The following is a 25213-nucleotide window of genomic DNA, read 5'->3' as shown; positions in this document are numbered from 1 at the left end:
TGTCAAGGTTTGCTGGAAAGAGAGAGTGAGCATCCAAAATAAGGTAATGTTCCGGTACTGCTCAGATGACATACTGGTACCTTCTTCTGCTGTTAAGATGCGTGTTGCATTTAGGAGATTTTCATGTGTTGGATAACTATTTGATGTTGCTTTAGAATATTATACAGGCAAAGACCAACTTAGGTGCATCCAAATGACGTGCAACTGCACGCGTGCACGCACACACAGCGCCGAACCCAGAAGTAACACCAAAACATCATAAAGACAATGAAAAGGGGCAGAGGCACAGTGGGCTTACATATGCTTCACTAACCCACAGAGTCCAGAACATAACCCCCATGCAAAACAAAGGCTGCCTGTATTATTAAGTCTGTAAAGGAAGGTAAAAGGGACCTGTAAAGGGACGTGGGTGGCGCTGTGGGGTTAAACCACTGAGCCTAGGGCTTGCTGATCAGAAGGTCAGCAGTGCGAATCCCCGCAATGGGGTGAGCTCCCATTGCTCGGTCCCAGCTCCTGCCCACCTAGCAGTTCGAAAGCACGTCAAAGTGCAAGTAGATAAATAGGTACCGCTCCAGCGGGAAGGTAAACGGCATTTCCATGCACTGCTCTGGTTCGCCAGAAGCAGCTTTGTCATGCTGGCCACATGGCCCTCAGCCAGTAACGTGAGATGAGCGCCGCAACCCCAGAATCGGACACGACTGGACCTAATGGTCAGGGGTCCCTTTACCTTTAAAGGAAGGTAGATCTCATACACATACATGACCCTCAAGGCACCAGGTGATAAGACCTGCAAGATAACCCTGGTGTTACCAAACCACCTGCATAGATGGCATATTTTAAGTTTACCAAGAATGCCCTGTTGACTAACGTATACACACACCAAATCAGGGCAGCAAGAGCATGGAAAGGCAATGTTCTTTGTCCGGCAACAGAAAACCTTTACTGTGTAGATTGTTACTACTACTATTATTATTTAAATATATATCCTACCCTTCCTCTCAATAGAGCTCAGGACAGTAGACATAATAGAAGTTAAAATAATGCAACTATATATATATACACACACACACACACACACACACCTAAAGATAATTAGCTACATCTAAAAGCAGTCACGTCCCTTCATAGCTAATCATTATCTAGATTACCAGAAAACGTATTTTCCAGCCATCAAATGCCTAGGTAAACAAGAAAGTTTTACAACTACCCTGAACAGTATTGTGGAGACAGACTCACATCAAAAGGGAATGCATTTCAACAAATGGGGAACCACCACCGAGAAGGCCCTGTCACATATCAACGGCAGGCAGGCAGCACCACCAGGTCCTCCCTTAACAATCATAGTATCGTAGCTTCATTGCTGAGCAGCTATGTGCAGAGCTCAATGGAGTAGGAGGCCAGCCAACCAGAATAGTCTCCGAGGTGTACTTACCTGGACATAGAGTCAGCATCCAATGTCAGGTTCAGTCCTAGGATCAGGGGAGCAGCAATCCATGTGGTCCGACAGTCCAGGGGTCAGGGAAACCAATGATCATAGGGTCAGGGATCAAGGGTCAAGACAAGCATGAAGCAGCAGGATAGGGCGAAGAACAAGAGTTCTTATCAGCATCTGACTGCTGCTGGAAGCTATGCTTAGGAAGGCTGAAGCCAGCTGGTTCTCATCGGCACCTTTTCCTCTGTGTCCTTGAAGGCTGATCAGCTTCAGGTGGAGTCACTCCACCTTCCACCCCTTCAGGCTGCTGTTCAGCAGGTGAAGCTGACTCCTGGCCCATCATGACACATAGGGCTTAATATGGCTGCTATTGGGGGATATGTAGGAAGCCTTATTTGCAGGTGTTAAGAGTCTGGACAGGACTTGCTTTAAAGAGTTATGCTCAGGATTAAGCTTCTTTATAATTCATGCTTTGTTGAGTTTAAACTGTATGCATAGATGTGATGTGTAGTGCAATATTACTAGCCCCCAAGCTGGCTAGAATTCTACATAAATGAATCGTATTTACACATAGTCATCCAGCAGCCCGTGCAAGTGACCAAAGCCCACATCCATCTCAACTGAATGACTTGATTCATTGTGGGACAAGGTTCAGCTGTTTGTGATAATTTTACAGGGGCCCCTTCTCCTTCTGTCACAGCCCCGGGACTGGAAAAGCCAGAGATACTGACATTCTTCTCCATTTACAGGTGTCAAAATCACCAGGAGCCCGGTCATGGGGAGAAATCCCACGGCAGAAAAATGGGGAAGAAGGAGGAGATATTGTTTGACAGGAGAAAGAAGGGGGATTTCCTACCTAAGCTGGGGTATTTTTCTTACACAGCATTTCCCTTAAAAAAGAAAAAGCACCTCCCTTTTCACTTCTCAGTTTAGCAACCTGCTAGAAGTGAAACACAAGCGCAGATGAGTCATGACAAAGGGGAAGCATCTGTTATGACCCTCATTCCTTAATGCCCCTATGTGTTGGCTTAACCCCAGGCTTTCTAGAAAATGTAATAAAATGCTTTCATGAGAACAGGGTGTTTTTGTTGTTTACCCCGCTGGTGTAGGCACCCATAGGAACTGGGTTTTACAGTAGCAAAGGTTAAATATTGATACTGGGTTTTCAGATGGGAGCTGATGGGCTCAGTCCCAAAGCATCCTTCTCTAATGACAGAATGATTCCTCACTCATCTTATGATCATCTATTAAAAGCCATTCTAGTGGCTCTCTATGGTAGCTGTGAGCTCTGCCCCTGATGAAATAGGGGTAGGTCACCAAGCAGTTACGGTACATGGATTACAGCTGTTACACAGCCTATAGTGTATAGTCCATCGTACAAGAATAGCCAACATGGATCCCTCTGAAGATTATGGAAAACAACTCCCATCAGCCCCAGCCATGATGGCCAATGATCAGGAATGATGTGAGTTATAGTCCAAAACATCTGAAGGGCACTATTTTTGTTATTCCTGCCATAGTTTCTTAGAAAGGTTACCTCACTTGAAGGAAGACTAATATTGCCAGCCCACACGCTAAACCCTGTCCCTGTAGCCCACCACAACCCCAAGAGATGAGACATGACAACAATGTATGGGTTTAAATTAGGCCACAACTTTATTTATTTTCAGGTGTAGGAACCTTGGCTTAGGCCTTGGAAGGTATCCCTCTCATGCCCGACAGGGGCTGAGGATGTGCAGGGCAATCAAGTGTTGTGGGAGGGGACTGGAAAGCATGAACTTATCCAGCATGCCCTTCCACTTCACCTAGCCGGGAGTTTGATCTACTGGTATATGCTGCCGCTGTAGGGCCAGTGACTCCCGCAATCAACCCTTTAACGGGCCCTACAAACGCCACCGCAATGGGGGTGCATCAATATGCTGCCCCCGACTCACAGATAGACTATACAATACCAACCAAGGCCTAAAACCGCCAAAGTTGTGATGAAATGCTATGGGGAAGGCGAAACCTGCCAATGCAGGAAAATTCCTTCCTGGTTCTGAATACAGCAACCATCTTACAACCATCTTACGACCTTAGCAGCGCCCGCTGACCTAGGAAGCAAGAGGTTAGCCTGCAAAAGAAGACCATGTTATATGTAGGGAGGGTTGGGCGGGTGAGCCTGGGCTGAAGAGCATCGGCCCTTTGCTGGTCCTGGCCCCACCCCCCAGCTGGCCGCCCATAGGCCTGCTGAGATGGGGGCAGGGCAATGGCCTCCCTGTAACAAGGTGGGTGGCTCCCCGGTCCCAGGAGCCAAGTGCGATGTGGCAAACCCCGCCCACCCAAGGGAGGGGTTGAGCAGAAATAGTGAGCCCACACGCTAAACCCTGTCCCCAAAGATTAAGACAAAGGTGTTTTTTCTTTTTTAAGTAAAGTTAATCTTTATAGAGAAAAGTTGTTAAGGAAATAGTGTACTGTTTTAAAACCGAAGGTGTATAGGCGGGGGAAGTCAAACGTCAAGATTTGGAACTAGAAATTTTTTTTTTAGTAAGGTATACAGATAAGAAGAAGAATCCTGACATTATGTGTATTTGTATTTGTTTTGATATTTGTAGGTGTGGGGGTTGGGTTTGTGTTATTTTGTGAAAATGTCAATAAATTCTGTTTAAAAAAAAAAAAAAAAAAGTCCACCACTACCCCAAGAGATGAGACATGACAACAACGTATAGGTTTCCATGTTTGTTATTCCTGCCATAGTTTCTTAGAAAGGTTATCTCACTTGAAGGGAGACTAATATTGTATATAAACTTGTAAGAACCCTGTGACTTCAGAAGATAGATCTTTAAGGGGGGAAATGCACATTGGTAATAATGGAATAGTGTTATGGGTTTCATTAAAGCACTGGCTAAATCAGAGGTGGGGAACCTATTGTCCTCCAGATGTCGCCCTCCCAACTCCATCATCCCTTATCATTAGCCATACTAGCTGGGGCTGATGGGAACTGGAGTCCAGCAGCACGCAGAAGGCTACATGTTCCCTACCCTTGGGCAAAAGAGTAAAAGACCAGGGTGTGGCTCACAGAGAACTTTAGAAAATGATCAGGTTGCACTTGACACTTAACTAGACACAACAAATATTAGGCGAATGTTGCCCAGTGTTGGTGTTGTAAGTAAGGTCCCAGATGCAAACCTTGGCATTTCGAGTTAACAGGATCTCGGATAAGAGAGCCAAGGAACACTTTTTTGTGTGAGACCTTTAGCCGCTACTGGGCTGGGTGTATCCTTGATCTGACTCTGTATAGAAAAAGCTCTTTACAGTATATAACCTAAATGAAATATATAGGAAAGGAAATTTAGGTTATAACCTATGCACACTTGCCTGTGATAGGCCCATACTTCTGAGGAAACCTGGATCTCTACATGTGGAAGGAAAAGATGGTAAATGGTGGCCCTGTTGCCATCTTAAATGTATTCCCTTCCTTGCTAAGGCAACCAGCAGAGACTGCCTAAAATTGAATCGGAAGAGTGATTTCCCCTTGGCTTTCCTCCCTCTGTTTCACATATTACTCCAGGGGCTGTTGATATATGATAAGGGAGGAATCTTTAATGAAAGTCAAACTCGCTGTAATTTTCCCAGCAGTATTTTTGTGAGAAAGAGAAGCCTTTAAGCATCTGTAACAATGACATCTATAGAAAGCTTCATGAGAAGGAAGAGTCTGGGGGTAAGTTTCCTGACATTCCTCAGGCATCCTGTGTGTCAGGGCTCACTCAGGCTGACATCCACATAAGACCTCCCTGGGCTGCCATACAGGAAATGAGAAAAGTGAAAGAACAAGGAAAGGAAAAGAAGTGGGGAAGGGAGGTACTTCTTTTAGAGGGCTTTGCCCAACGTTCTTCTTTATAAACTATGACCAAAGCCACACATGCCACTTAAAAAGCACATTTGAGCCTGTGTCATTCTGCAAAAGACAGATAGGAGTTCCCAAACTGTGGTCCATGGGCCACCAGTGCATAGCTGTCAACCTTCCCTTTTTTGCGGGAAAATCCCCTATCAGTACTATAGTTGACAGCTATGCACCAGTGGTCCATGAGCTTCATTCAGGTGGTCCATGACACGTCTGTGGATTTGTGATTGAATGTTCCTCAATTATTTTTAATGTATTTTATTGCATTACAATTTGAATTCTATGGAAGTACAATTGCTACAACAGGCAGGACAACCATTAATTGGTCTGCCAAGACCTTCTGCAGTTTTCAAGTGGTCTACGGAGAGAGAGAAAATTTAGCTCCACTGACCTAGGGGAAGATGGTTTTATAACCATATTTCAATCTTTTTGCATTTTTGTGTCACTTGTGAGCACATGCTTTCTGTCTCAAGTTCATTCTTAGTTCTCCACTGCTACCACCATAGAGTTGTTGTCCCTATTTGGATAGAGTATACAGTATTTTCACCTTCCCACTATGGAAGTGCTGAGCTATAAGCAGAAGCACTTGCTGGCCTCATAGAGGGGATGCACAGTTCAGGTTTTTCCTTAAGTGCAGGAGGCTGATCAATTATGAAGGATGGGAGCCAAAGGGGTCAGAAAGCATCATTTTATTTTTTTAAATCTCCTTGCTTTCTGTATTCAAATGTATTTGTAGTGAGTGTCTTTCTCAAGTTCTGACTCTTCTTCCCAATGCCTTGTAATGCACTGGGATTTCTCCTCGTATATTTTTATGAACTGTAAATGCAGCACACACAGCAACAAAAATGACTGAAGCTATCACACATGCTGGGTGGTGGGTTTTTCTTTCCCAATGATATTACACCCATGCTGCTCCAATAAAAGAAAATACATCTGAGATGTATGCTTATTCTTCACACACACACCGTTTATATCCCACCTTTCCTTCCAAAGAGCTCAAGGTAGAGTACATGATTCTTTTCCTCCTTGTTTTACTCTCACAACTACAGTATCTTGTGAGATAGGTTAGGCTAGGAGACTGTGACTAGTACAAAGTTACTCAGTGAGCCCTGGGGATTTGAACCCTGGTCTCCCAGGCTCTAATCTAACATTCTAACTACTGTACCACAGTGGGGACTCAATTTGTTCTATTGCCATGTTGGTGAAACTGGAAACCTATCCCTTAGCTGTCTCACCTTTCTAAGGTGTTTTGTTTAAAAAGCCATACACTGGAATGAACAGTACAGTTTTGATTTCCCCCCCCCCATAAGAGCATAGGAACAGCCCTGCTGGATCAGACCAAAGGTCTGTCTAATCTAGCCTCTTGTTCTCATCAACTAGTGGTCAACCAAACACATATGGAAAACCCACACACACAGGATGCCTGAGGAATGTCAGGAAACTTACCCCCAGACTCTTCCTTCTCATGAAGCTGTCTGTAGATGTCATTGTTAAAGATGCTTAAAGGCTTCTCTTTCTCACAAAAATACTGTTGGGGACAGAGCTGGGAAAATTACAGCAAGTTTGACTTGCAGAAGTGAAATTGACTACTGTAAATTTTTGCCTCAGATACAAGGATGGGTGGGCAGGTAATTCAGAGAAGTATGGCTACGCTCTGTATTACATCTGAATCTGTTTGCAGGCCAGCACCAGGAATAGGCAGGCCGGTGAGGTAATATGTTTTCCTGTACTAATTGGAAAGGTGCAGTGATTTTTCAGTTGAGGAAGGCAGAACTTGTGAATGGTGGTAATCCACATTAAGAGAAGTGGGAGAAGACTGCCAAGGGATAATCAAAGGATAATCAAAGGATTTAAAAATACACAGGTACCTTCCACCTAACATGATCATCCTGGTCTCCTGACTCCAGTAGTCTGCCCTGCAGACTAGTTGAGATCAGTGCATGAGAAAGTACAGTAGCAGTTGCCTCTATGGTTTGCATGAAATCAAAATGGTACATTCTTTACAAGCCTGGATGAAGCAATGTGTAAACAACACATACGTAATAAAACCATCCTCAAGTCATTGCTAAACTGTATACTACAGTGATTAAGACAGTTTACTTCTTCCCTTTTCACATAAAATGTTTCACATGTGAACTTACTCCTGTTTTCAAAGGGATACTTTCAAATAAATAAATAAATAAATAAAGTAGTTTCTGTCAAGAACAGCATACCACCACACATCTACCCTACTCCTGGAGCAAAGAAAACTGTGCTCCCTCTGGAACCTGCCCTGCTAAAATGGTGTCTTGTACAGGAAGAAGCGTGCTAAAACCAGCCCTCCCTAAAATCTATGCTAGGCCCTTTGCACATGCCTATATATCAGCTGTCCATTTAACAGCTGTGCGACAGACAAAAATTCAACAGGGGCTGTTTTTCATTTCTTTGCATCCCCACTTTTAGCTATTTTAAATAACTGCAGCCTGCACTGGGCAGCTTAAGGGCCTGCCCACCGCAACTCCCCCGGGCGCCACGTCTTACTGCCCGCGCTTCACCACTTCCATTTCTACCACCATCATCACCGCCACCATCACACTTCCTTCCCTCTCTTAGTAAGCCGACGGAAGCAAGTGATGATTGAGTGAGTGTGAGTGTGAGAAGGGCTTTCTGATGACTAGAGAATTTCTGAGGCGTTCTTCAACTTCCTTTCCTTCAAGAAATCTGACTAACGCTTTACTGAGCATCGCCTCTGCGTTCCCTCTTCCTGGGGGAGGGAATCTCCTCTACCTCTTTCTCTCTCTCTCCCCACGAGCGGGCACGGCTTAGCAAGAAGAGGCGTGCCAGCTTGGGAACGTTTCTGTGACGTCAGTCGCCTTATATGGACAGCGCCGCGCGGCTCCGGCGTTTCATTCAGATAAATTGCCTCTTCTTGTAAGCGGAATCCCCTGACCGGAGTTACGCGAAGGGAAATGCAAAGGCTGGGAGGGGCGCGCCGCAGCCGCAGCCAGGAGGGGCAATAAAAGGAAACGGGTTGGCAGCCCCTCCGGCTCCGTTTTAAAAGCAAAAAAAGAGAGGCGGGGTGCCTGTTTCCAGACCCATTTAGTTTAATCGCTGCCTGACTGCGCTACCTTCCCGAGCCTCCCCGAGGGAAGGGAACTATAGGGGGCAGAAGGCGACGATGAAGGTAACCGCTCTTGACTCCCGGCAGCTCAAGCAGCTTCTGCGGAAGGAGCCCGCCGGCTGCCTGGTCTTGGATTGCAGACCGTACCTCTCCTACTCGGCCTCCTGCCTCCGCGGATCGCTCAACGTGAACCTCAACTCGGTGGTGATCCGCCGCGCCCACGGGCGGCCCGTGCCCTTACACTTCGTGGTGCCCGACGAAGCGGCCCGAGGGCGGCTGCTCCTGCCTGGGGCTTGCCCGGAGGAGGAGGAGGAGGAGGAAAGGGAAGGGGACGATGCGGTGCCTTCCCGGCGGCTGCTGACGGCCGTAGTCGTCCTGGATCAAAACACCCGGCACTGGCGGAAGCTGAAGAAGGAGAGCACGGCGCAGATCGTGCTGAACACGCTGCTGGCCAGCCTGCCGGAGACCGGAGCGAGGGTCTGCTTCCTGAGAGGTGAGGGGCGGCCTGCGGGGCAGAGGCGAGGACAGGGAGCCGCGGGGGCCACAGTTCCCCCCTTGGCTTTGGAGGGTGGTTTTAGTGGCGGAGTTTGGCGGGAGCCTCTTCTCCCGGCCAAAGAGTTCTGCGAGTAATTTCCCTCGCCTGCACGACGGCTAAGGAGCCGGACCCCTGTGCCTGCCCTAGAAGGCGAGATCTCGGGGTCGGAAAGAGAGGAGCGATCGGGAAGCCACCGAGGTGTAGCCGCCTTCTGTTGCTCTGCCTCCTCGCGCTTTTGGTTAGGACGTCCGCCGACCGAAGTCTGGTCCTGCTAGGCTCGCCTCGCCTGTTTCCTTAATTTAACGCGAATTCAATACATTAATAGATTTCAGTGTTTCACGTGAATCAGCCCGTCCCTTCAGCACCCGATGCCAGGAATCTGGAGACACCCCCCCCCCGGTTAGTGTTTGAGGAGGGGGCGCTGATGTTGGATAAGTAATGCCGGGCTGCAAAGCGTTTGCAATCTCGAGAGAGGCGGTGGGGTCCTCGCCTAAAGAAACGTGTGTCTTGGAGAGTGCCAAGGCGTAGGGAATCATGATTTGAGGATTACTGCTTCTGGGTGGATATAGACAGAGAAATGGTTTGTATTTCCCCCTTTCCATAGTCTCCCTCCCCCCTTCTCCCCAAAGTTTTCCCCATCAACGGACAAGAGATAAATCGGCTGGTGGTGAAAATAAAACAGCTTAAAATTTAATAGGTGCATTGAAATGATGTTCAGTTGTCTCGTGAAGGGAAACATGCGTGACTAATTACGGTCGGTATCCGCACTGGGTTAAAATATCAAACGTTCATCTAAAGAGAAATGTGAGATTGGGGGGGGGGGTTCAGAGTTGTAGAATAAATTACCCCTGTGGACACGGGCAAGTATCCCAAACTCCAAAATGCTGGACACTATTAAAGTGTTCCTGGCCTGCTCAGTAATACTGTAATCTTTGAGTAAATTTATCGGAAATGCTGTATACTAAACCATGGGATGGGTTGGAGGTGGAAACCAAGGTTTATAATACAGTAAGTAATAATGCCCCTGCTCTCTTAATAAAAAGGAGTTCAGCAGTGTAAAAACTCAGCAGTGCCCTCTAAAGGGCAGTTTCCTGTAAATTACGAAATTAAAACGAAATATAGATGCCGATGCGCACTCTTCCAGTGTCTCCCAAGACAGGCAGATGCCAACGGTCATAGATGCCAACCTCTTTTCCACCTAAATTGTGAGGGTGGGAAAAGCAAACAATTGCCTCTTTGTATGTAGCAGAATAGGACCGAGAGTAAATATGGGAACTGGGCCTGTGAAAGGTGCTGCATGTTTTTATGCAGGCTGCCTGCAGGTTCGATCCTCCTTGTGTGTAAATGGCAAAGTCCACTTTCATCACTGAGCATGAAGCAAACTTTCTGCGTACAGTGTGTGCCTAATTCACATTCTTTGCCCTTACCCCTATATATAAAGAACGTAGATGTACAGAAAGATTGTGGAAGTCTTGTGGCCCCTATCTATGGAGCTAAGCAGGTATGGGGTGGAGGAATGTGGTAGCGGTACCACTTTCTTTCAAGGAGTAACCTTTGCACCACAAACTTCATGAGGTGAAGCTGCTAATAACACTTCCCTTCCAAAGTTCCTTATTGCCAACCTGAAGCTTGGCTGCAGCTCTCTTCACCACCACCACCCCCTACATATGGCAAGATAAGAAACCTTTTTTTATTTTAAGACAGTGTTCACAACTTGGTTCAGCTTTGGGTTATTCAGTGGCTTTGCCTACAACACTTTAGCACAATATTAAATTCTTCTGGATGCCAATCATATCAAAGTCCCATGTCCTCCCCCCCCAAGACTTCCTGCCATCCAGTCCTTAGGCATACTGTTATGACATTCTGTGTGGCTATTTGCTTTGAATTCTTCCAATCCACATTTAAAGAGCTCGCTATTTGAGCCTTTTATTCTAGGCCATCTATGTGGACCTGTGGACCCCATACCTTTAAAGCATCCCCCCCCAAAAAAATAATTATGTGCACAGTAGCTGGTTAAAAGGGTTGCTGGGAACTACAGTGCCCAGAATTCTGAGGTCAAGAATATGCATTGAATATACTTTAAAGGTATGGCGTGTACGCAGCCAAAATTTCCTTCCCAAAGCAAGTGATTTTATAAACCGAAAATGAAGAGCACTTAAGAGTGTGCTGCCACAGTAGGAAACTATCTTTTTAAAAAGGGAGCCTGTAGCCTGAATGCAATCTTAAGTTGCACATCCTTAAATAGAACACTCTGTTGTTGCCACAGGTTTCCATCTTCCAGAAGCTGGCTAAATTGGCGAATTCTCTGTGAGTCACAAGCTCTTGAGACTCTTGCTATATTTTTAGTTCCGTTTGAATGTTCACTATGAAGTAACAGAAGAGTCCCGGGGTTTATCCCAAGGGTTTTGTCTGAACTGTGACATGAGAGAGAAAATTCACGGTTGAATGGAATGAAGTTTTCCGATTGGGGTTGGACTTAGGCAGTCCTAGTGAGATAAAGGTGTGAGTCAGAACTCTTGTCAGCCGCCATAAACGCAGCCTCTTCAGGGAATTGTTTTTACTGCGGAATAACACAATCCTTTTCAGCATCACCCCCCCCCTTTTATATAAACTTCCAGCCCTCGTTAATTCATTGTATTTCATCTGCACTTATATGTGGCAATGTTTAAATTTGTGATAGGCTTGGGCAGGGAGCATCCTCAAAGGATCTAGTGTGGCCTCTTCCCCCCTCCCCAATAAAATAAGCAGTCATTTTTCATGAGAGAGGCTGCAGCCGTAAATGTCAATAAAAATAAAAATAATGCTGGATTCTTCTGCCACTTTGTTACGCATAGGATTTTAATCATTTGTGATGAAAATGAAGCCTACCCCTCTCACAAGATGAGTAATGTAGCATTAGCAGAAATAATAGCAACAGAGTTCAGCTAGTGGGGGAGCAGAAGTGTGTGTCTGTTGTGTGAGAGAGAGCTGGAGGACTTGAAAAGGTGACTCACTTTAAGAACTGCCTGCAAATCTCCTGATCCCCAAAGGCTCCTGGTTTACTATTAGCCTCCTGAGCAAAGGCACCAGCCACCCAAGAGAAATCAAGTCTGGCTGGTTCCCTTGGTTTGTGAATCCATGGGCATAAAATTGAGGAAAGCTCACCATATAAAATCCCTATTTATAAACTGTCATGAGGCATAGAAAGAGGATGTGGAATGAAATATCAGTATACAAGGTCGAGGAGAAAAGCTGGCTCCTAACAATAACAGTTTTCATGGCCTTCTTGAAAACCCATAGAGAGCCCTGTTGAGGTGACCAAAGTACTGTACTCTGAAATGAGCTGTTGTTCCAGAATAGTTGTGTCTTCTCCCATTCTGCTGAGTGATAAGGATAATTTTTTTTCCATGCAGCAAATATGTGATAGATCAATGTAATCTTTTTTAAAAAAAATATTCAGAACTTTAGTTGATAAGGGGACACATTCTCTGTTACTGTTTTTATGGCTTATCTAGTAGCTTTTAACAAGGGTAAACTGGAATTTTAAATGCAGGATAATTAAGCTTCTGCATTCTGGCTGGATTAAATGAATCTGTAAAAGAGGCTCCATGGAATCTATTGAAGCCCACACTTCCACTGACTTTGGACTGGTTCCTTAGTTCTGTATTTCCTCACTGTCAATACCCTGCTAAGATTGTTTCAGCACACAGCTACTCAAGGACATAGATACAGGGGTCTGCAAACTTTTTCAGCAGGGGGCTGGTCCACTGTCCCTCAGACCTTGTGGGGGGCCAGACTATATTTTTGGGGGGGAAATGAATGAATTCCTATGCACCACAAATAACCCAGAGATGCATTTTAAATAAAAGGACACATTTTACTCATGTAAAAACACGCTGATTCCTGGACCGTCTGTGGGCCGGATTTAGAAGGCGATTGGGCCAGATCCAGCCCCTGGGCCTTAGTTTGCCTACCCATGCCATAGAATATGTAGCAGAATAGAAATCTTAAGAGAGAAGGGTTTAAAATGTTGGCTTGTAAGATCCTAGGTGTGAATCCTTAGGTAGAGTTTCAGAACATCAATTTATCCATTGCTGCAATTTATCTTTGAGAAGATATAGCAGTACAGTACAGCACTTTCCATGACAGTTATTCACTGAAACAAGTTACGAGTTTCGTTTCCCAAGTAAACATATCCTTTCAGAGACCTGAAAAAAGACATAGAAATACACGTAGTATAACTTGTGTTTGGAAGCACAGGTTTGCTCAAGGTGCAGCTGATTTGCATGCTTCACAATTTCATCCAGATACGCTCATTTTCACTAATTGCACAGAGAACTTAACTAATTTATCTAACAGTAAAAAAAAAAGCACTCATCTGGGGCTGTTTTGTTGTCTGAGCCTATCATAGGATTTAATTAAGTTTTATGGCTCTTAATGGATCCATTTCATTTACCATAACACAACAGAATGGAAGTTATTAATCAGTACAGAACAGCCTCTCGGAACATGTCCTTCCTCAAATGGATACAAACATGAAGCTGTATGATAATAATGTTGCAGAAGTAAATGTAGCTGGTGTTAGTCTTAATCTTTGAAACAGAATCACAATCTCTATCACTAACCTTTAACTACCATACTGTTTTTCTTTTAATTGTGGCTATTTAGCTGCAGCGTTAGAAAATGGGATAGAAAAGCTAGGAGCCAAATGCCACCTGGGTTGTGGGCGCCAAAACAGAATGTCTAGTCGCCACGGGAGGGTGTGTGTGTCAGCAACACTTTTTATTTATAATTTTGATGAGCATGAATTAACACGCAATTCACGTAAGTGACACATTGTTAATCCCACGTTTTTAGCAGAAATTGTTAATACATGTTTAATTTGGTATTTACAATAAAAATAGTCGTACCTCCGCTTATGTATCCTTCTGGATACGTAAACTTCAGGATGCGAACACAGCAAACCCAGAAGTATTTTTCCAGGTTTTGTCGCATGCGCAGAAGCGCTAAACCACAGCGTGCACATGTGCAGAAGCGGTCCTCCGGTTGTGAATTCCTCAGGATGTGGCTGGACCTCCAGAACGGATCCCGTCCGCAACCGGAGGTACCACTGTATTGGTACTGTACATCAGTTTTCAAAACAGTGTACTCTTTATTGTTAAACTCCTGAACATATATTTTGAGGCTTCAAAGCACATACATTTCAGTAATCCTTGAGTGTCAGCCAGATGCAAAAAATGGCACCCAGGCTTTTTGAGGTGCTCGCAGATGGAGAATCTTTAGGCACAAAGCGCCTGGCGCCCTACTGATTTTGAACCCTGTTTAGCTGTGGTAGGAAAAACTTCCCCACTTATTTTTAAAATGTTCATCATGCACTGAGAACTATCACAGCCTCAAATTAATTGACGATCAGGAACAATTAAACTATTCCCCCCCCACTTCTGAACCCTGTTAATTGACATTTCTTTGTTTGCTTCTTTCTCCTCAGGAGGCTACGAAACCTTTTATTTGCAGTATCCTGAGTTTTGCATAGATGTAAAACCCATATCCCAAGAGAGACCTGAAACGGAGAGAAGCACCAGCAGCCTCTATGAGAAGCCGTGCATCCACCACAAACCAGCATACGATCAGGTGTGTTGAGGGGAAGATATGACTAATCCCACCCACGCTCTGGCTCCTCGGGGGCTCTTCCTGTCATCATCCTGTTCGTAGCTGACTAGTTCACTCTTTTATTCATGTCTGGCAATGTGACAAAAGGACTCGGCGTGCATATTTGTCATGTTTCAAATAAGAAGTCTGAGTGTGATGCACTTTTGAAGAAAAGTGGCCTTAAAACGAAGGGAGATAGATGCCGTCAAAGCCACCCATTTCCCCCACTCCTCTTCTTCCCTGATATGTAAAGAGTTTGTAACTCTTAAGAGCTGTATAGTGACACCTTCAAGGAGCTATACATGCTTCACTCCCTCTCAAGTCCTGTAAGGTAGTTTAGCTTGAGAGACTGCATATGGCCAAGGGTTCACCCAGCAACCTTTCAAGCTGAGTGGGGATTTATCACCTTACCTCTCCCTCCCATTGTAAGCCAGCTCTTCTATTTATTGGAAGTTTTTTTTTTTAACACACAATGTGCTCCTTCAATATTCCCTCCCACCACCTGTACCTGTTGCTGGGGCCTGTGCTTCCCCTTCTCATCTCTAAATGGTAAAATATTTTCTTTTAAAAGACTAGGAATGGAAAATATTTTTACCTTAGTATTATATTTTTGTAGTGGAAAAAAGTCAAGAGTGGGAGACTCTGCAGAACTTAATAGTAGTATTTACATTTCTATTGCACATCTCTTCCAAGGAACTCTTATAACAGTTTTTCCTCCCCATTTTATTTCCACACCGTCCCTTTGGGGTTGTGTGGCTGAGAGTGGTCACCTCAAGGCCGAGTGGATTTGAACCCAGGACTTCCCAGTAACCACTCATCCACATGGGATCTAAATAAAAAAATTCCTTTCAGTAGTTATCAGCCAATCACCCATTCCCACCACCCTTCTGAGTAATACGCCTCCCCACCCTCTCACTATATATAAGGGTCCAGTGACTTCTGTTTCAGTGTATCTGAAGAAGTGTGCATGCACATGAAAGCTCATACCAAGAACAAACTTAGTTGGTCTCTAAGGTGCTACTGGAAGGATTTTTTATTATTATTTTGCTTCGACTATGGCAGACCAACACTGCTACCTACCTATAACTAGAACCACATGGGATCTGTTTCGCATGGCATACTTTGTATTCCCAAAGGTGATATATTAAAGAGGTCTTCCAACACCTTATGAAAGATGAATGGCACCTTGGCTTGGTTTTCTGGGCACTAAATATAATGCTGTGACGTTTTCTAGCATGTACCGGTAGCTTCTTTTCTTGTTCATTGCCTTCCATCCACAAAGGGGGAGAAGACCTGAGTGGCTGAGAGCAGCAGGGGAGAGCGTTTTGTAGGGCTGAGGGCCCCATGCTGATGCTGATTTGGGAGGCGAAGACAACTTGAAGTCAGGAGGCACATGCCAGCTGCCATCCTGCAATTATTAATTAGGCATGCATGAAAAGAGTGTCATGCTAACCCAGTAACGTGTTCATGTTTTTCTTTCAAACTATACTTTAAAACAAATGCACACAGTGCATAGCATTGTCAAGATATCTTTGAAGCTTCTGGTTAAAGTACATCGTGCCTACCAGGCTCCATCAAGAGGCACTGAACAGGCTTTGTGTCTACATTTTTTGTATGATGCTGTGAAAAAAAAAACTTGCCGCTACATTTTTTTCATCATGGTGACGGGAGGGGGAAGTAAAAATCCTTTTGGTGTGTGCTTCGGGGGGGAAGGGAGGCATAAGGAAACGCATGAGTGGAATTGCTCGTGATAGCACACACAGCAAATGTGAATGAGAAAAACCAAATCCGCTGATTTTTCGTAAGGAGTCTTCTGTTACAGTGGTTTGCTGGTGAGCTACCATATTAGCCTATATGGGTGGGTAAGTGGTTGACCAGGACTCCCTATCAGAGTCTCTGCATTGCTCACAACCCACAGGTCTTAAGGGACAGTCCTTGTTGCAGTCCCAGCCGGTATGGAAGTAGGAGGACTGGCAAAGCTCTCATTGTGCCAAGACCACAACAGTAATTCTACCCCCGCAGCACAAACTGCATCTCTTGCAAAGTACTTCCTGTCTGGGTGCTACAGCTCTGATCTCAGTGATGTCTGGAAAACACCCTAAAATTGTCCAAAGCTCAGCCCCTGCTGTCTGTCTTCTACTGTGTCTCTCTGTGTGTGGAAGAAAAAACAGCAAACAGCAAACGAGAGCCTATAATTATATGTGATTCCTTGCCTTCCAGGGTGGCCCAGTGGAGATCCTTCCTTTCCTGTACCTTGGCAGTGCCTACCATGCTTCCAAGTGCGAGTCCCTAGCCAATCTGAACATCACGGCACTCCTGAACGTCTCCAGGAAGAGCTCCGAGCCCTTTACAGATCAATACTGCTATAAATGGATTCCGGTGGAAGACAATCACACAGCAGACATCAGCTCACACTTCCAGGAAGCAATAGAATTTATTGGTAGGTGTCTTTCTCTGTTGAAGTTAATAGTGGCCTCTATGGAGGCCACCGTCAGAGACCAAACCGCATGTCCAGAAATGTGTTTTGTTGGGGCTAAGGAAAAAGCTCTTCCAGAGCCTGTGATCAGGCTTCGCAGCTCCCTCACTTACCAGGAGGTGCATCCGCTTTCTACCCCTTCTGTAGGGTGGTTAAAATATTTCATTTCAGGGAAGCTTTGAATGATAAATGGCTGTAGAGCAGGGTTTCCTAAACTTTGGTCTCCAGCTGTTTTTGGACTACAATTCCCATCATCCCTGACCAGTAGCCCCATATATATAGGGGGGAGGCTTTAAAAAGAAGAAGAAATTGATTTCACTGTGTTACTCATTTTGCTACCCACCTTGAGCTAATTGAGGAAAGGTGAATTATAAACTACAGAAGAACTACTGTGGCATAGGCCTCTGTGGGCTAGATGCATCTCTCAGCCGACAAACATGCAAGCGTACTGTAAGTGAGGCTGCATAGCAGGTGGTGAAGCAAGGAGTTGAGCAGAATGGCAAGGAGCCGTAAACCAGGAAGTCCTTGGTTCAAATTTTGTTCCTAAAACTAGCCACTGTCTCTGTCCTCCAACTTCAGTATGGGTTTAACAAAGCTGACCTACCTTATAGTGTTGTTGTGAGAATTACTGAAAATGTTAAGTGCTTTACATTTAGTGCAAGTACTATTATTTTAATGTCTGTTAATACAGTACTGTAACCTAAGCTTGGTAGCAGGAAGCAGTTTAGGACACATTATTGCATTAACAAGCATTAAAATATTAAAATACCGGTATATGAAACAGTAACTCCATATTGAAGATGAGAAGTTTGAGGATTCAAGAAATGTTAAGATAGATGGATACTTCAATTGTTACGGCATGCCTTTGAGGATGTGACCCAGAGCAGAATGCAGTAAGATGAAATGTGGGTAATATATTTCTCATGCCAGCCAAACAGGGCAAGTTCTATTTTTAATCAACACATTTTGCACAAGGAGCTTATTTTCAGAATTTTCTTTTTAATCTTATAACAATAATTGAATTGTGTGAGTAACTTGGGGGCCTCCCATTGCGTAAAATGGTGGTTCTGCCTCAGCCATTTATAGCCTGACTTAAATCCAAGTGCCACTTATCAAGGGTTATAATTAGAGATGTTAGGCCACTTTATTGTGCATTTTGTGGTAGAAACCCCAGGAACCCAGGGACTTTACATCCCTGCTCAAAATGCATGCTGAGTGTCTACCAAAAGGGCCCACAAAAGGTGGGGACAGAAGCAGTACATTTCATGCTCTTACCCAATGGAAAAATAGGCACATCTCCTCATTAGATGGGAGGGAACATGCAGCAAGCCCACACCTTTTGCCGCAAGGTCTGTGCTACTTTCGAAAAGAACCTAACCATGAATTCAATTCTTTTGTGGCATTGTAGTATTTGCCTTATTACACATCTGTTGCCATAGTTCGGCTAGATGAGGGGAAGGCAAACCTCTTAACTTTATCCAGACTTGATTAATCTTTCGTATAGCTATTAAGTTTTGTTATTTGAACGAATGCGTTAAATGCTTAAGCCAGGGGTCAGCAAACTTTTTCAGCAGGGGGCCGGTCCACTGTCCCTCAGACCTTGTGGGGGGCCGTACTATATTTTGAAAAAAAATATGAACTAATTCCTATGCCCCACAAATAACCCAGGGATGCATTTTAAATAAAAGGGCACATTCTACTCATGTAAAAACACGCTGATTCCCGGGCCGTCCGCGGGCCGCATTTAGAAGGTGATTGGGCTGCATCCGGCCCCCGGGCCTTAGTTTGGGGACCCCTGGTTTAAGCCACTGTTAGTGAATAAAGTGGAAATTTCTTCTCTGGCATCCTGACATTAATTCCATTTGTGAAACACCTTCTGTCAGCCCACTACACCTTTTGGACAATTGTTTGCAGAATCTTGTGCCGCCATTGTGGGCATCCACTTATAGTGACAGCTAACGTATTCATCACCACCCTCATCTGTTCTTTTTCTTTAGATTGCACCAGGCGGGCAGGGGGTAAGATCTTGGTGCATTGTGAAGCTGGAATTTCCCGCTCTCCCACTATCTGTATGGCGTATCTGATGAAAATGAGAAAGTTCCGCCTGGAGGAGGCTTTTGATTACATCAAGCAACGTAGGAGTCTGATCTCACCAAACTTTGGCTTCATGGGCCAGCTGCTACAGTATGAGTCAGAAATATTGTCCTCGGCTCCCAGCCCTCCTGTTGCCTCTTGCAAAAGGGATGCTGTGTCTTTCTTCACTGAAGAGCTGGCTTTGGGCAAAAGCTTCGAAGGCTCCTGTTTTGCTTTTCCTACCTCAGTTTTGAATTCCGTGCCCATTCACTCACCTGTCCACCAGCTAAATATTGCTGCGTCTTCATCCTGCTGGACCCTCCTGGGAACAAGAGACAATACAGTCCCATGAGCCCCCCAGAGACTACAGTATAATGATACATTTCACCTACATGCAATACAGAGGACCTCATGAATTTCACCTGGAACTGGACACTTGAGGGGCTGTCTACACCAGGAAGGGGGGGAAAGTCATTTTACATTGAGATGGAGTCTTTGTTCAGTGCATTTAAGTTTGGGGGATAGCTACGCCGTTTCAGGTTGTTAACTTGTGCTGAGTCTAGCCAACTCCTGCTATAGCTCAAATTGTCCTAGACTTGTGCTTTGAACTAGAAGATAATTCTTCCTCTTCCCAGAAGTAGATGCCCTTCATTATGGCTGAGAACATAAGTGTATGGACACTGGCTAGATCAGGCTTTCAAAAGAATGAATGTTTTTTGAAAAAGAAAAGTTGTGCACTGTTTAAGGTTTTTTTTAAAATAAATTCTGGACTGTTTGTGCACCCACTACTATACTTCCAGACTACGCTGGGGTAGAGAGAACGCTGCATAAAGTCAGTCTGGTCTGATTGCTTCTCCGTTGCTGTCTCCCTCCCTCTCTTTTAATTATAGCCTTGTTTTAAAAGTGTAAGCAATAAACAGCTGTGTCAGGAAAGCAGAGCTGTAATGAAAAGCACAATTTACAAAAGAAGCAAACACTGACATTTCGGTGATGGCAGAAACTTGAATGTTTGCTTTTTCCTGTTTTGTGTGTTTTTAATATGTACTACACCATAAGGCTGCAAGTGGGTTTAGAAGGAGCAGAAGAATTCTTTCTTCCTACATCCAGTGACCATTGCTTACTGCTGTACAACTGGGGTCAGGTTTATCCTTCCCCAGAGGCCTTGGGTGCTTGTCAGTTTCTAGTCTGGATAACAAAACGAGGTAGTCTTGCCAAGAGGAACTTGTGCACATCCCAAGGCTGCAACATCATAGGGGTTCCACTCTTTCTCATCCAGTTGAATCCAGCTTGTGTTTCCAGAGATGCCTTATTTCTAGGGGATGTTTCATTCTTAAAACACCATGGTCCTATCAAAACACAAGAGGTTTCCCCTGTTCCACTGGGGACATCTGCTATGTTCTATTTCAGCCCTGAATCATCCAACACTGTAGTAGAACCCTACCAACTCTGTAACTGGATGTAGCAACACATATTCCCAAGTGGTACCAGTAGAACTGTGTGTGGCATATATTTGCCATGCTGCCACCTACCCTTTGTGTGAAGTATAGTCAAATTCAGGCTGATGGTGTGCACAGATGTACTGTTACTCGGTGGGGTGTGTGTGTGAGAGAATTGCTGACCTTCCAGGTGTTGTTGGACATCTGGATTGGCATGAGCTTCAGACAGCATGGCCAAATCAGAGGTGATGAAAGTTATAGTCACGCAACATCAGGAAGGCTACACATTTTCCACACTGGCTAATCTGTTCCTGAAATCCCATGGTTGAAAGTTCAAGTAGGGTTCTGCAATGCAGAACCTGTGTTCTACAGCTTTATTTCGCCTTGATGCAAATGGCCAAATCACAAACAGCCATGTGTAGGACATACTGCTGAGCTAACAGGCTGCAAAAAATAAATGGGTGGAGCTGCACAGGTTGTTCACAGGCCCTATTGTCACCCCACCCCACTCCAGACCTGGACCTCTGTTGAGAGATGACTGCCTCCTCTTCTAACAGTACGCACTCCATAAGGAGCAGCAAAGAAGGAATTTTAAAAGAGCAGGCAGTTCTACAGTTGGTTATGTAAAGGAATGCTTGAGAATTTTTAAATGCTTATCCAATGAAAATTTATTTCTCTTTTCGTTGCAATTAGATTTACTGCATTTTAAGATTTTAAAAGAAAGTTGGAAGGGGGCAGCTTGCAAACAATGCATCTCCCCATTGAAGTGTTATCCATTTATATATTACGTGGTCTTGTTGAACGTCATGTGGCTTGCTTTTCCCTGTATTGATTGATCTCTTCCATAACACATTTCTGGCTGTGGAATAACATTATTTCCAAGCCAACTGGGGTCCTTTTTTCCAGGGGATCTGTGTGTCTAGCTTGTATGTCTACAGGTGGCTCAATGTGCTGCTGTTGCTTTGTTCAGTCACATTTTTTTTCTAAATGTGAGAAATGGCAATAATTGCCTGGAAAACTTGTGAATGTGAATTTGAGAACTTTTTTTTAAAAAAAAATAAAAAAATGTAAAAAAATAACAGAATTTGAAACTTTTTGTTCCATGGATTATATGCACCAAGTCAGACAACATGTGAAAATATTATCTGCAAGGTTCAAGATGCAATTCGTAGAAAGGAAAACTAAATGTCAGCTAAAATACAGAACCCTTGAAGCTCTATAGAGATATTACTATGCCATGTGGGTGTGGGGAGGCCTGTCCTGTGCGTGCATGTATGGGAGCACACACCATTTTAAAAGCTCTACCTAATTAAAACATTCACAACCTAGTTTCAAATGCATGTAACTATCATGGCTTTTACACCAACGACTTTGATTGCTGCTGTTCTGCGAAGAGAGTAGGAAACTGCTTAACAAACTCTCAATACCCTCAAAACTACAGCAGCTACTTTCTGAAGGAGAGCTAGTTAGGATGATCAAGCCAATAAAAAATAGGTTTCAAAGCAGTTTATTGAATGTATTTATTTATGCCTACATATGCCCTCAAATGGAACCATGCCCTGGTGAGCATTCTATAAAATATGGCTCACCATAGGATTTTGATGAGGTTCAAGTATTCAGTACCCATGTAAATACGAGTGTGCTCTTTAGAAGCCCTTCTGTAATGCACAGGGCTTCCACGTTGGATAAATCAAATACACGCAGGCCCCACTTTATGAACACAAATGTGTTTCCTGGAAATTGTTCATTAGGCAAGTGTTTGCATAAGGTGTCTGCAATTTCCATTGATTCCTATGGGGAAATTTCTAATGCATTCTCAACCATAAAAAGTGGGGGTGGAAACAAAAAAACCCCCCAAAATGTCCTCTTGATTTGTTCAGTCACTCCCACTCTGTTCCTCAGCCAACAAGGAAGTAAAAAAATGCTTACTGTTCCAATATCTGAATCTGCAGTGTGTGTAAGTGAGGTTTGGGTACTAATGACTCATGTTTGGGTAACTGAATATTTGCAGAGCAAGTGTTCATAAAGCAGGACCCTCATGTATAGAACACTGCATTTCTTACATTATATTGGGCCTTGGCATTTTAAGTACAGTCGAACCTTGGATCTCAAGCGTCTTGGCTCCCAAACAAATCTGCTCCGAAACAATTGAAACCTGGAAGTGAGTGTTCCACTTTTTGAACGTTTTTCAGAAGCCGAACATCCAGCATGGCTTCCGCGGCTTCTGATTGGCTGCAGGATGCTCCTGTAGCCAATCGGAAGCCGCGCCTTGGTTTTCTAATGGTTCCAGGAGTCGAACGGACTCCTGGAACGCATTCTGTTCGAGAACCAAGGCACAACTGTATCTGCTAGTTCCCTAGCATAATACTACTAATCATTTATGTAGGTCTAAATCCAACACAGAATTAGGTATGCTAATCAAACAAATGTACAATGGTACCTCGGGTTAAGAACTTAATTCGTTCCGAAGGTCCGTTCTTAACCTGAAGCAAAGTTCTTAATCCGAGGTACTATTTCTGGGTTAGTGGAGTCTGTAACCTGAAGCATCTGTAACCTGAAGTGTCTGTAACCTGAGGTACCACTGTATATGTTTTAGAGGATGGATGGCGGCTAACAGATTGAGGTTGAATCCTGACAAGACAGAAGTACTGTTTTTGGGGGACAGGAGGCGGGCGGGTGTGGGGGACTCCCTGGTCCTGAATGGGGTAACTGTGCCCCTGAAGGACCAGGTGCGCAGCCTGGGAGTCATTTTGGACTCACAGCTGTCCATGGAAGCGCAGGTTAATTCTGTGTCCAGGGCGGCTGTCTACCAGCTCCATCTGGTACGCAGGCTGAGACCCTACCTGCCCGCAGACTGTCTTGCCAGAGTGGTGCATGCTCTGGTTATCTCCCGCTTGGACTACTGCAATGCGCTCTACGTGGGGCTACCTTTGAAGGTGACCCGGAAACTGCAATTAATCCAGAATGCGGCAGCTAGACTGGTGACTGGGAGTGGCCGCCGGGACCACATAACACCGGTCCTGAGAGATCTGCATTGGCTCCCAGTACGTTTCCGAGCACAATTCAAAGTGTTGGTGTTGACCTTTAAAGCCCTAAACGGCCTCGGTCCTGTATACCTGAAGGAGCGTCTCCACCCCCATCATTCAGCCCGGACACTGAGATCCAGCGCCGAGGGCCTTCTGTCGGTTCCCTCACTGCGAGAAGCAAAACTACAGGGAACCAGGCAGAGGGCCTTCTCGGTAGTGGCGCCCGCCCTGTGGAACGCCCTCCCGTCAGAAGTCAAGGGAATAAACAACTACTGTACCTGACATTCAGAAAATACCTAAAGGCAGCCCTGTTTAGGGAAGTTTTTAATTTGTGACTCTGTATTGTATTTTGGTATTTGTTGGAGGCCGCCCAGAGTGGCTGGGGAGACCCGGCCAGATGGGCGGGGTATAAATAATAAATTATTATTATATTAATTATTATAGTTTAGGCCACAGTGATCTAGGGCTGGTGTCACCCAGTATGCCAGTACATCCTATGGTCTTTGAGAAAGGTCTCTGTGGTTAATACCCCCTCAAAAAACCCACAATGCACAAATAGACTGCTTACTCTTCCTGCTCAGTTTCTGTTTGCACAGGCTTGGCCTCTCCTGTATTGAACATGCCCTTTTAAACATGCCCACAAGGCTGGATATGCACTCTTCCATCTCTGTGACTGAGCATGGCAGTGGCTGAAGTAGATGATGTTTCTCAAAATTTCAGATGTGCCCACTAGCCCAAAAAAGCTTGGCAACTCCTGATCTGGGGTGTTCAAAGCATTTCACAAATACTCAACCATGCAACCATCCTGTAAGCTATGAGTATTATTTTTGTTTTGCAGAGATGGGTCTGAGATCAGGAAGTAACAGCTTGCTTAAGACCACCTGTTGCAATTATTGCTGAAATCAAGATTTGGTGTGCAGATGTCTTGGTTCATATTATGCTGTAGCAGAAAGATAAGGAATACAGTTGCACCAAGGACGAATTAGGTTCAACAGTTCTCCTTTCTTATGCCCCTTCTTTTATGCATTGATGATGGTAAGTGATGCCACCTCATTCTTACTGTTACAAGAAAAAGCATTTGCCATGAATATGGGGAAGTAGGAATTTGGGTGGGGGGAGGCATTACCACCAGCCTCATGCATTTCAGTTCTCTTGACATTTGTGCTCTATCACATCCACCAGCTTGCTCTGAGACATGAGTAAATTAAATTTTCCAAATGAGGACTATGAATATAGCTGAGGAGGTGGGGTTGAGTCATCTGAGTGAATCAAATGAGGGCACACAAGTAACGGGGGATTGCAATTGCAGCATCCCATTTTGTTTTCTATCTGTATCAAAATGATGGGGCCATTTTGCTCTGGCTTTTCCAGCTTCCAAACAGAGCTGCTCTGCTATTCATAGAGTATATATTAAGATTAGGAGAGAAATTCCATTTTCCATTACCAGCAATGATGAATTTTCCTCCCTTGTCTGCGGCCTGATATATGTGCAAACTGTGTGGGCGCTTCACAAAAACCTATCTTGAATTTTACAGACACTGGCTCGGCTTGGACAATCTCACCTGATTCATATGTCACAGAGAAACAGAACCGGATGTCATCAGCATACTAATGCTGAGACCTA

General features: G+C 44.6%; 1 protein-coding gene across 1 annotated transcript; it reads left to right on the top strand.

Moving 5' to 3' along the window:
- Positions 1-8352: 8352 nt before the first annotated feature.
- DUSP5 (dual specificity phosphatase 5) lies at positions 8353-19872 on the top strand. The gene is made up of 4 exons (XM_033149706.1): positions 8353-8908; positions 14418-14560; positions 16799-17018; positions 19052-19872. Exons 1-4 carry the CDS (start codon positions 8473-8475, stop codon positions 19477-19479), a joined length of 1227 nt encoding a protein of 408 aa, XP_033005597.1. The 5' UTR covers positions 8353-8472; the 3' UTR covers positions 19480-19872.
- The last annotated feature ends 5341 nt before the right edge of the window (positions 19873-25213 follow it).

The sequence above is a fragment of the Lacerta agilis genome, chromosome 5 (genome assembly GCF_009819535.1).
Source record: "Lacerta agilis isolate rLacAgi1 chromosome 5, rLacAgi1.pri, whole genome shotgun sequence".
NCBI lineage: Eukaryota > Metazoa > Chordata > Lepidosauria > Squamata > Lacertidae > Lacerta > Lacerta agilis.
The sequence above is the reverse complement of the archived record's forward strand: the minus strand, read 5'-3'. Positions and strand labels throughout refer to the sequence as shown.